The sequence below is a fragment of the Anas acuta genome, chromosome 2 (assembly GCF_963932015.1).
Source record: "Anas acuta chromosome 2, bAnaAcu1.1, whole genome shotgun sequence".
Taxonomy (NCBI): domain Eukaryota; kingdom Metazoa; phylum Chordata; class Aves; order Anseriformes; family Anatidae; genus Anas; species Anas acuta.
Window position 1 is genome coordinate 44,654,700 of NC_088980.1, and position 12,847 is coordinate 44,667,546.

The 12,847-nt window shown below is 41.4% G+C and overlaps 1 protein-coding gene across 3 annotated transcripts in view; it reads left to right on the plus strand.

The window, feature by feature from the left end:
* Window positions 1–1,133: 1,133 nt before the first annotated feature.
* The window catches only part of ATP2C1 (ATPase secretory pathway Ca2+ transporting 1), a 49,916-nt gene continuing 38,202 nt past the window's right edge, over window positions 1,134–12,847 (plus strand). Inside the window, exon 1 of one of the 3 annotated variants that reach the window (XM_068674532.1) lies at window positions 1,134–1,266. Coding sequence is in view for 1 of the 3 variants with exons in the window: in XM_068674530.1 (XP_068530631.1) it covers window positions 1,749–1,754 (6 nt within the window). In the remaining 2 variants the exon portion in view is untranslated. Of the gene's footprint in view, window positions 1,267–1,613; window positions 1,833–12,847 lie in introns of those variants that run through there. The other 2 variants (XM_068674530.1, XM_068674531.1) reach the window with 2 other exon arrangements.

Consider the following 12,847-nt stretch of genomic DNA (forward strand, 5'->3'; position numbering starts at 1 on the left):
AAACGAGTGTTTTTCCTAATTAGTCACTGTGCATCAGTTTTGTGTTGACACAGGTATCACAGTTAGTGTCACAAGAAGCTAACGTGGTTCTTTGCTTGCATTACAAACAAGTTAACAGAAAAAGTATTTGGGGAAGTCATTGCTACAATGACAGTGCTACCTACTTGTAGTGGGATATTTCATGGAGTAACCACAGGGATTTCCAAGTAACGTGGCAAGTATGTGGGACAGGCCTGAAATTATGCATTAGGTAATCTTAATTAGCCTGTTTGTTGTCTCCTTAATTTTTTAAATGCACGTATTTAGGGCCCATGCTTTAAGTCAGCAATTTTAATTCTTCTTCACCTATCACCATGTATAGACATTAAATTTGTCTATTATTTGTCTATTATTTTAGCACCCCCCCAAAAAAAAATTAGCTTTAAGAGCTTGAAAAGCGAAAATACGCTATTGAAGCAGACCGCGTTTGGCTGAGGGATTCGAGAAGCGTGCCATGATGTGCTGGGAGCCTTAATTAAAATGCTTAAAATTACAACGCTCCGTTAAATGCTCTTTATGAAACGACAAAGACTGATTTCGGTTTCTTCTGCTGCCTCGGAAAAAAAAAAAAAAAAAAACAAAGGGGGAGGCGGCAGGCCGTTAATCACGAGCTGTCGGCGACACTCAGTACTTCTCTTGTCACGCTGCTTTTGGAGACCGGGTGCCAAGCCTACAATTAGAACATCTCGATTAGATTCGTGACCTTGGAGGGCTGAAGGCATTTTGTTTTGAGTGGCACCGTGCATCCTGTTTTACACGGGCTGCCCAAAAATATACAGCTGCCTCAGCGGAGGTGGGTACTGAAAGCCTTCCCTTGCCGCTGTGTCGGACTCGTGGCCTCAAGTAACGCTCATTTGGGGGTCTGGTGAAGGCAGGGGAACGGGGAGTGCCTAAAAATGTGTCACAGTGCTTAGTGTTTCACATTTCCCCGCCGCTCTCCTCACGACGACCCCTTCAGCGCCGCTCCCGGGGCGGCTCGGGGCGGGCAGCGGCCGTTGTGGCGCCTCAGCGGCTCCCTCCCCACAGCCTCCCGCCCGCCCCCGGCCCTTCCGCCTGCGCGCTCCGCCCCGTCCGCTGCCTCCATCCCTCCCTCCCCTTCCCTCCTCCTCCCATTCCCTCCTCCTCCTTCTTCTTCCCTCCCTTCCTCCCTCCTTCCTCCGTCCCTGCCCCGCCGCCCGCGGAAGTGAGCGGAGCGGGGATGCGGCCGCGCCGCCCCCGGCCCCGGAGGTGAGCGGTGAGGCGAGGCTGGGAAGCTGCTGCTGCTGCTGCCACCACCAACACTGCCGCCACCGCCCGCTCCTTCCCTGCTCGCCCACCACCGCCGAGCCGCTCCCCGTCCCTCCCCGGGGATTTTTTGGGGGCTATTTTTAGCTCCCCCGGCTCCCTGAGCCTGTGTGTGTGTGTGTGGGCACGGGGGGAGCGGCCTCGGCGGCGGCTGCGCCCTGCGCTGGGGCGGCTCAGCGCGGCCTCGGGGCTGTCAGGGCCTTACCTTAGTGGCTTTTATTTTTTTTTTATTTTTTATTTTTTTTTCCTTCCTTTAGCGCTGGTTTCTCTTGCAGATGTTGCTGCAGGTGGGGGCAGAGGGAGCAGTGTGATTGCCTGGGATCTTGGGGCATCTCTCTCTTCACCTTTCAGCTCCCCCGCCGGTGCTGGTGTCGCTAAAGACTTTAGTTAACTCTCTCGCCTCCCCGTTACGATTTCGATGGAAAATGAAGGTAAAGGTCTCCCCAGAGTCACTGACTTCATTGGAGCTAAGAGGAATTTTGCATGCAATGTGGTGACAACTCCGACCGGTGCGTGTGCATGCTTTCCCGTCCCGGGGGTTCGCAGGGTTTGCTCTGTGGCAGGGATTTTGTTCCGGGTTTCACCCCTGAAAGAGCTCTCGTTTGTCTCTATTTGCGCTGCTGCTCCTCCAGCTGATTGCCAGGCAGGTTTTATTCCCCCTTGAAAAACGTTCAGAGCATCTGTGGAGTGATTTAGCGAACGCTCCCTCTCGGCTGTATAGGGTGTCAGTTGCTTGGCGTCTGCTGAGGCTGTGATTTCCCTGGAATTAAGCTTTCACGGCCAAATTGAGGAGCATTAATTGCATCTTATGTTGAAATATTCCTGTGCATGATCTGTGTTTTTTAAAAAGCACTTAACCTTGCCTTCTTTACCATTTTTTTTTAATTAAAAAGTAGCTCTGAAGTTTGAAGTTCTGCCGTTTCAAAGATCTGGTATTAAATTGTAATCTCCATGCGTTGCAAGAAGTTTATTTATTTTTACTAAGCTGCTCTAATATGCTTCCTCTTCATTGTCTAGTTTGCAAATGATGTAGTCCAGGAAGTTATTTCTTTTTTTCTATGTTGGGTTTCAGGATATGCTCTGGGAACCTTGAAAGCCAATTTGCATTAGTGACTGTGAACATGACAATTTCCCTTTTTAGTTGACTGGGGATGTTGCAAATTTCTCTAATTTGTATATGTGTGTGTGTGTGTATATATATATATATATATATATATATACACACATATACATATACTTATATATATATTAGAAGTAAGAAACGTAATCTCCCTCTCCCAATCTATGTCATTGTTATCCTTTGAATATATACCCTTTTTTTAAAGTGGCTGCTATAATTCCGTTGCTATAGGTTGATGTGAACCTCAGGAACTCCTTTTTCCCCCATTCCCCCTGTTCTGAGAAGGGAGGTGCTTTTTAATAGCTTGTCTTGGTGGCCTGGGTTGCACCAGTGGGGTAGACTAATTAAATTGGCTTCTCTGGTTGGATGTTGTTCTGTTTTGAAATACGTTGTTTTCCGTGACTAAGAAGTTGTGGTTATTATGAAATCCAACCTATGTCGGAAGCTACATAGGTTGTTACAATCTGGAATTTCAGAAGTTTCTTTTATTTAAAGAAATTAGATTTTTTTTATTAACTCTCTTGATCATGTCTTCTAAGCAAATATTTGGAATAAAGAGCAGGGAACTAGTCTGATAGAAGTTTTGAAGTGTGTTTCGTGGAGGTGGGGACGTCTCTATCAGATTGATCTCTGTTTTGGGAGCTTAGTTAGCTGGCAGAAGTAGTGTCAGTGCCTTTTTATTTCAGCCACCGCATTGTAAATAAAAGACTTTTGAATGAGGAGCACTTGGTGGAGAAAGCAAAGCAGATGTAATGCCATTAAATAGAAAGACACTTAGGGTAAAAGTATGTCTGATGTTTGTGTGCCAAACCCTAAAGAGCAGGAAGACTTTTAATGCCTTTTAGTTCTATTACCAAAGAAATATGATATCATTGATGTAGTTTATAATCAAGTTACATATAGTAGAGTCTGGCCAATTCTAATTCTTCTGAATACTCGTAGTACAAAGATGTCATTTCTTGTTTTTCTTTTGGAATAAATATTTTATATTTAAAAAGGTGTGTATTTGTTTGACAGAAGCAACATAAAACATGGCTGTATCTAGGAGAAAAGTACTTTAAAAGATGATCTGACATGTATTTCAAAGGCAGAAATAAATGCTATGGTTTATTGAAAGTTTTCAAAATGGTGCAGTTTCCTGGGGGTAGGAAGAAATCAGTACTAATAAAAGGATTGGGTTTATTCCCTTAACATTTGGGTGGCTTCCTCTCCACTCTTTCCCCTCACCTCCACTGTCTCACAGTTGGGTTTCCAGACAGGCATATATATTTACAACTGTCTACTATCTGTATTAGTCCTCTTAGTATTTTTTAGCCTATTTTTTTTTTCTACCCATTTGACATTTTGAGCCAGCCATCAGATTTCATTTGGATTTTTTTTTCAGCACTCTTGAGAGGATCCTTAATGTATTTTCTGCAGGAGGTAGTTTGAACTGTAGAAGAAAGATTGCAGTAAGACAACATTTGCTTTCTGTTTATTTTTTTTCCAGGTTTGTGTTTGAAAGGTCTCTTTAGTTTAGATATTGAGCAAGGAATGGCGGATTTCTTTCTTTTCCTCTATTTGGAGCAACATTCAAGGTTAGGAAGTGATAATGTGTTTTTGGAAAACTGATGTTTTTGTCTCTTAATTCAATTTTCATAAACCATGTACTATGTTTGCTCTAAGCTAGCTAATGCTTTGTCCCAAGACTTTGTGGTTTCTGTCTCTTGTATTGGGAAGAGTTAGTTAAACTTCCTCCCAGATTCATGTATCTCACAGTAATTGGGAAGTGAATTTCCCGTCATAAGAAGGTTTTTGCTTTATTCAGTAGAACTGTGACTTAAAGGAGTGTTGTTTGTATTGGAAAGATAGAATTTTGTGACTTCTGATAAGTGGAGCTTTTTTTTTTTTGATCGTGGGCAGTTGAGAGAACTTGCAGATGTTTAGAGAAAACAAACGTGAGCGTAAAGTAGGCATTATGATTTTTTGGATCTCCCCATTGACATGTTTTGTCTGTTTTAAGTAATTTTCTATGATTGTAGTCAGACTTTTTTTCTTTTATCACTATTTTTCAGATTGTGGCAAGTTCTTTGTCCCAGTGAGGATTGTCTTGTAGAAGACTGCGCTTTAGTTTAAAAAAAAAAAAAAAAAAGATACAGGTTATGTTACATCAACTCTGAGCCCTTTTGCTCTCAGGTCAGGCTGTGGTTACAAATACAAATTGTTAAATAAGAGCACTGTTTTGTTACCAAGGCCTTCTGCAGCATTTGTTCTCAGATCACTGTGTGCCTAGCAGAAGAGGTCAGGATAGCACTTTCCCACCTGTAGGTTTTCCCAAAGTCATGTAGAACATTGGCACACCAACTCAGACCAGGCTCGCTGTAAGTAATAAAACCATCGCGATTCCAAAATCATTGTTTCGAGCCCTGGTTAATTTCAGCTGATCTTCACAGACTGTTAATTTCAACCTATAGTCTCTCAGTGGTAGTTTCAAGATAGTTTTAATAACTGGATGAATCCTGAGATAAGTCAATGCATTTCTTTTCTCTGAAAAATGTGCTTTAGTTTGTTGCATCGTGCTGAGATGACAAATGCGTCGTTTCTGTTTTTATTGTGTGCTTGAAGTGCAGTTGGTGTTCCTAATTAATTTCACGTGTATTCCTTAAATGAGGAAAATAAGCTTTGTTGGAAGGCGAACAGATTTAAGATCAGTGAATGGTTTTTAGGGGCAGCAAGGTGGTAGCATCCTGGACTAGCTCACCATGGGCTAGGCACTTGTAAGGACTGGTGACAGGGCGGAGTACGCGCGTGTGCAACCGAGGAGAAAGGGGGCAGAGTGTCTGTAGCAGCAGTGACTTGAAAACTATTTACGTTGTTTACGCGGCATCATTAATTATTCTTGAAAGTGATATCCGAAATAATGAGAATGAAATTTCTGATGGAATGCGTTAGAAATTCTGAAATGGACGTGGTGTTATCACAGCAGTTCACATGTCTTTTGATATGTAGATGATTTCTTAACTAAAAGGTGAGACAAGAATTTTGATGTTCATTGATTGCTGTTTGGTTACCATCTGTGCCTTGCCATGCAAAAATTAGAACCCAATACTTTACATTTATGTTGCCATAACAGTGACATCTCTCCTGCTTGACTTGGAGCATAAAGTGAGAGAAGAGGTTTTTGCCTTTCTTTTTTTAAACCATGGTGTTTGGATCTTCACCGAAGACCAATCCTAGTTGATAATTTCACATTTGTTATGAGTTGTTTTAGTTATAGCGCTGCTAAATTAACATAGCGCGTGTTTTGCATTAGAAATATAGATTTTCCTTTTCAATTGCTCAGTCAGTGTCACCTCTGAATCTTCTGTGTGGTTGGCTGATGGTTCGTTACATAGTTATAGTCTTTTCCTTCCTGTATTTATTTTCCTACAGATAAACCAGAAGTACTAACCTATAGTAGTGTAGAAATGGTTTAACAAGGGATCTGCTTGAGTTCGGATGCCACAGGACGTATGTTTAGTTATTTTGTTTGCTTTGGAGCTCCTTTATGTGGGGAGTCTATGGTATAATCTCTTAGTGAGTCATAAAAACAGTAGCGTAGGGAAAATTCAGACAGTTCTCAGTGTACCTAACTTAACAACAGAGGAGCAAGCATTTCCACTTGCTATTTTTTGGTGAACAGTCTGACAAGTGAGTGGCTATCTTGGGATGCAATTCCACAGGACTGCATGATACGGTCTCGTTACTGCTGAGAGAAGATCCTGCTCACAGCTGTGCTCCTGCAGCATGTGCTGTGCTGGCTGTCATGGTTGTTGGGCTTGCCTGGCTTGCTAACTTGGCAGAAGGCTTGCCCAGTCCTTCTTTTCCCCTAGCCCCGTGCTGGGCAGCTTTCTGCTGAAATAGGAGGTTGAACGGCCTTGTGGAGGGTCCAGTTATGTCAGGAATGGTCAGCATGTGAACCTCCACGAGGGACAAAGGAGTGAGACCTCCATCCACCTTTTGGTAGACCATTGGATTGACTCAGTCCTTCCCATGGTCATAGCTCTGGTGTGTAAGACTGAGACATGCTGACATTAGCACTGCCCACTGTTTAAAAAATGGGGCACGTACTGCAATGCACTTGGAAAGGGATGATGGTGATTTTAGAAGGGGGGAAAAAAAAGCAATGCGCTCATCAGTTTAATATAAATATAACTTATGTTCATCCATAGACCACAGTGGGATTTTGGAAGATTGGAATAAGTCAAATATAAGTAGATTTGTTTTTGTTTTTTTTTTTTTTTTGAGACCTGATTTTGAGTTGGTGAAAAAGTTCAGGTGATAACTTGTTGACACCGGGTGATACAGTTGACATATACACCGTGGTTTCTAGCAGCTAGAAGGAATGATGAAGGTGCAGTGCAGAGAAGAGAAGGAAAATAGAATACAATAGTCAAGGTATAAATTTGGGACAAGCATCTGTTTCTAGTTATTTGTTTTGCAAACGCTCTAAGTAATTAGGAGGGATAAGATGGATAATGGGTTAGCAGATGCAGGCTACAGAATCTGCTTTATAAAGGCTTTTAAAATATTTTTAAGCCATAAATTTTCTGCAGAACTTTTTTCCCGCATACATAATTCACCAGAAAGAACTTGGTGAATATAGCATTGCTGTTTTCTTGATGCTAATTATAAGAAACCTTATTATCATAAGTAGAGTAATTATGCAGTGAGTTATGTGTGCATTTTAAAAGGCATTGACACCAGCTTGGTCCTGAGAACTCTTTCAAACAATGAGCTTAGGATTATGTTTTGGCTTCTTTATTACAATTCTGTTTTGTCACATTATGAAGTAACTGCATAGCTGCCAGGGAGATAATCAACAATTAGGTCCTGAAGTTTCATTCATTGTTTTAAACAAATTTAAGATATAAAAGCGGAGAACACATTTTGAGTTTTTGTTTAATTAAAATTATATGGCAACTACATCCCCACATATCATGGGTATGTTGGTAGTATCTCATGGAGTGCTAAAATCCTTTATTAGTTGTTGTCGAAGTGCCATCCTTCATTTTGGGAAGCTCAGCATTTCAGTGCTAGGAGATAGAAGCAGGATATTGGAGAGGAGCCACACGATCTTATTTCTAAGCTTAAACTTTCTCTTCTAGGAAGTTAGCAACTCTGGCAAGATTAATGGCTGGTATTTCTACCCAAAGTCTTTTGGCCTTGAATTTCTAAAATGCCTCGTGTGAATCGGGATTGAAGCAGAGGCATATGCTGTTTGGAGTCAAGTGAGATACGGCCATCTGTGCTCTCCTGCTTGGGTGATGAGTTTTTGAACTGACCAAGTGCCATTATACATAAACTTTGCTTTCATCAAGGCACAAGTGTTGTTTTGATGCATTGCAGAGAATCCTTGGGAGACTGTAGTTTTTGTTCTTCTGATTAATAAGTAATGAAAAACATATGAAACGTTCAAGCAGATCTTTCCAGTGTGCAAAGAGTTTTTCAAACGGGAAGAATTCAAGTTAAGGGTTTTCACCAAATACACGAGTAGTCAATGTGATCTTGGTAATTCTGATGGCAGCTCGATGATTTGAGCAACCAGACTTTACATTCATTGTAGCACATCCAGTGTATACAGAAATGTTCCAAACGGTAAATCTCATACAGTGATTGAATTCACAGTTTGATTATTTGGCATTCTTTAAAGATTCGAATGCACTAAAGGAAAGTAAGGTGGTTTGGACAGAGGTGCTGTTGGGGGTTCAGTCTGAGTGTGTGTTGCCACTGCTCATGAATGAATCAACAGCATTGCAGTCAGGTTAAGGTGCTGGTACTTTTGTGAAATCTTTTCTCTAGCTAGAGAGCAGGCAGTTGTCATTCACAAGGCTTGCAAGATAACCACATGGAGCATATACTACAATTACAGCAAATTGCTGAGCTTTCTGAGCTGTTGTGCCGATATCCTCAGTCAAACTAAATGCCCTACTTTCCCTTCTGTATTTAAATAAAAGAAGACATTGTGAAACATCCTGAGAATAAAATGCACTTGAGGCTGGGGAGATGTATTTCTTGGGGAAGTGCTTTTTTAGAAGGTATTTTTAGTACTTAAATGTTTCTTCGAAATTTTTAGTGGTTTTGGTACTTAAAAATAGTTCTTGAGCTTTTATAGACTTCTGTAGAGTTAATCAGTTGGATATTAAATGGGCCATCTTAGTATTCATTATATTGCCTGAAGCAGATGGGGTAAGGGATAGAGAGGTCTTAAACATTTTACAGCTTTTAAAATTAGGCAGACCTTGATTTAGTGTTGGTATTCAGTTTTCTGTTGCTTAGTTGGTCCGAATTAGAGGCATCATGTACCAAGAAGTACAGTTCTGCTGTTATGGCTGGCTCTTGGCCTCAGCAACGGTCCTAAGCACCACTGAAATTGCACTCAGCTACAGCACAGGCTTTATCAGGCTCCTGGGGCTGCCTAGCAGGTTGTTCTCCTAATTTGGGTATTTATATTTCTTTGGTTTATGGATGGTCTCGGTGCCAGGTCGAATATTGCCCTCTATCCGTGAAGTCATATGAAATAACACAATAGCAAGGGGCTTGAAACCACGTGGTCTCCCAGGACAGAAATCTGCTCTGCAAGAACTCGTTAATGTAAATTAGTGTCTTGCTTTCCTTCTGGCCTTTTTAGAGACAGAACTTTTCTGTGTGCACTTCCTTTGATGTAGGGACTCCTGGTAAAATGTTTAAACTAAATACTGTTGAATAGGAGCAATTTTTTTTTCAGAGTGTTGGAATACAGGGCTGCTACAGCTGTTTCCCCAGAAGTGAAAAATTGTCACACTTCCAGAAAAGATTCTGCTCAAATGAATATAGTACACAGCAACTTCAAAGCCTTCAAAAAATATTTCCTATCCTGAGCAAACAGTGCCTGGTGGAAAACAAGTGGCTCATTAGTCTGCAGACTTCAACCTTTTGGAGGTGAGAAAGGAAAGCTTTTTGCAGGGGTGAGTGAAATACATGTTTTGCCAATTGGTCGTGATTATTTGTGTGCTGAAGGAGCACTGCAATGCACTTGTTTCTCTTCGAAAGCAGCACTGTTTCCAGTAGAGGTATTTGAGCCCAATACTCTGACCAGGTTCTTTTAGATTTTCCATGTGTGGGTGGTGTCTTTTTTTGTATTAAATGTACGAATTTGAAGGTATTTGAGGTTACGTAGGATTTCTGTTTTAGCAGTGATACAAAATATACCGAAAACACAGCACAGATGTAAGTTGCAGTCAGCAATTACAATACACAATTAAATCACAATACCAGTGTGATTGCCCTTCCTGGCCTTGTGGTATGCTCACCATCACCATGTTGGGCATCCCCAGTCACTCAGAAGGAATGGTTGTGTGTTAAAACCATCTCAAGCCCATTTCTTTCTTAGAGATTTTTTGTTAGATCAATTGTCATACTCCTTGTTGGGCTGGGCCACTTATGTCCCCTGTCCCCTGCCACCCCATGCATGCCATGTTGGCTCAGGGAGATATTCAGGCTTTTAACAAGCTAAGGTAGAAACATGCTGCCAGTTGATCAACTCAGCTGTGATATAGGCAGTTGATCCACTCAGCTGGTGCAGCCCTTTATCTAAAACAAAGACCACTTTCCTGTCACCTCTTTGTTTTTGATAAAGTCGACTTTCTTTGTAAGAGCTGTGGTCAGTCACACCCTACATTATTTCCTGAGCTTCATGGGCATATTGCTCTTGCCCATGTCTGCATCCATTATAGGGGTTGTTGATTAGTCACGGTTATTTGAGTAGTTTTCTTCTCTAAATTTACAGGTTTCTGAGGTCTTATTAGAGAAATTGCTAATTGAGAATACAGAAAAATACTGGTCTCCATGACTCTACCATACACGAGGTACAACCAGCTGTGTCAGTGCAGTCTGCATAGATGAAGCCTCCCTGAATATAACTTCCAATTTTGTCCACGTAATTAAAATACAGATAAATTAGTTTTAAAAGACAAGAACAAGGCACTGCAAATTATATTTACTTCATCAAGGTATGCTTGTAGTTTGTCTGCATGTATGGTTTCTGAGCTCAATTTACCAATTCCTAATTATTTATTAAATCTGTATCTACCATGCTCAGCTATTTCTACCTGCTTCTTACATCAGTACAACTGCTGAATTCCTCTGGAGACTTGATTCCTGCTAAGGTCTGTAGGAATTTCACAGCAGGAGTTGCATCATAGTCACGACCACACTCGATATTGCTTGTTCCAAAGCAGTCTGAGGACTCTGAACGTGCTCCTCTGTGCCCAGCCTCCCATTCTGGAGTCCTGCTATATGCACCTGAGGTTTTTGCTTCTTGGCATGTAGTTGGTCTTGGACTTACTATTGAGCATACCTAATGTTCGTTTTTTTTTTTTTTTTTTTTTTTTAACCTGGGTTTTTGCTGTGTCTTGCTGTCACTTGGCCATGGTTCTGTGACTGGGGCCACTTTTGAGGCTGCAGGAGCACCTTGGCTTCCAGAAAAATTGCGGAGGCGAAGACTGTAGAAACATTTAGTGAAACATTTTTAAGGTCATTACTAGAAAATGGCTCTGTGATATCACAGTTGTGATACTGAGCAGTGACTCATTTAAGCTGAGTTCGAAGGTGGCTAAAAGATGGTCAGAGATCTGAATCTCCAAAACCTCTAGGTACTGTGTGCTAATGAGCAGGAGAAGACATTGCATGAATACTTTGTACCTGGTGGAACTGACAGAAGAGTATGTCCATTCTGGGTGGTATGTTTGTCCTTAATGGTATGTTTCGCAGCCAGGAGTCTTTGCCTAGCAGGAATTGTTTCCAAAGTCTCTATCCACGCACACGGAGACTCGTGCCTATGTGCTCATTGGCAGTGAGTTGTTCTCTAGCCCTGTGAGCTTTCAGGGGTCCAGACTGCAAAAGAGGTGAGCACTTGTTATTTTATTACGTTATCATGGGCACATATGTCTACATAAAGCTGCTTCTGTTCCTGACGCTCAGTTCCACCAGGTGATTTAGACCCTGAATTCTGCTCTTTGTTACAGTACCGATCTACTTGTCATCGTCATCCTCTGCATCTGGCTCTGAATTGTACTCAACTGGCAAACATGCTTACCCGAATCTGAGCTTTCCAAACTTTTGGGGATATATCACTTACAATTTGATCATATAGAATATTCAGGAAAATGGATGTTTCTAGTTTTCAACATTTTGTGTTCAATGAAACACTTTCTTATTATATTGTTAACCATTTACTATTTTTTCAATGAGGGTAGGGAAAGGTAAATCAAAAATAGAAGCTGATTAATGACGCACGGTGGGCAGGGGGGAACAGTGTACACTGAAGTGCTGACTCTTTCTGCATCCCAATAAGAACAGCACAAACATTTGACATAAAACCCAGAAAAGGTGATACTATGGTGTAAAATCATATGTCCTTTCTGATGCTGGAGCCCTGAGGTGATGTGGCTTTGGATGGCCCTTTGGTCAGGGCACAGCACACTGCAGAACTTGTCTGCTCTCAGGTCATTAGTACTTGTATGGGGTTTCGCTTGCAATACAAATGCAGCTAATAGCATTCAGGCCTGGAATGTGAATTGAGCTTTGGAGAGTCTGTTGGACAACATGCTGTAATGCCCTTATTTTGGCAATACAGCTGCAGTTCCTGATCTGGTGCACATGTTTCAAGTGGAAAAGACAACACTGATTGGATAGGTGCAGGCTGAGTGAATGAGCTGTTCAGACGGATAGGAAGACTCAGAAGGAGGTGATAGGTACGGTTCACAGGCAAATACTGGAAGGTGTGCTGAGCCAGTGCTTCCAGTCATCTTTTTCCATTTCCAGTTGTACTGCAGGCTTCCCAGGAACTGGTTGTCTCAACCTGCCATTTGCCAGAGAGACTTCTCATGGGGTATCCTAAACTGTCCTTTCCAAGAGAAGAGTCCCCAAATCCAGATGCATTCCTTTCTGTTGTGTTTCTGACAGAAGGTTTCAAAGAAAGAATCATCATTTCTTTCTAATTACCATAGCTATGTTTTCTTTGTTTTATAAACATCTTGGTTTTGTTTTTCTTTCATTTTCTCGGTTCTGAATAGTTTCGCTTTTATATCTCCTTTGCATTTCGTATTTGTAGGTCAATTAAGTAACTGCGTATAACATTTGAAGGACTTTGTATTAGCTAATTAGCTAAAGTGTTTTGGTCACAAGATTATCTCAAAATAGATTTTGTTGTGAGAGTGCTCTACAAATTTTTTTTAGATTGCTCACAGTTAATGTAGGTCCTGCCGTTTACATTCCCTGAGCACCTAGAGCTAAAATTTCCCTTTTACCTTTTTTTTTTTTTAAAGAAGTATCTCGTTGTCAGTGGGCCCTGCTGATTGGTAATGGACTGTTCCTGCTAAGCTGCTCCACCGAGTGATGGAGGTA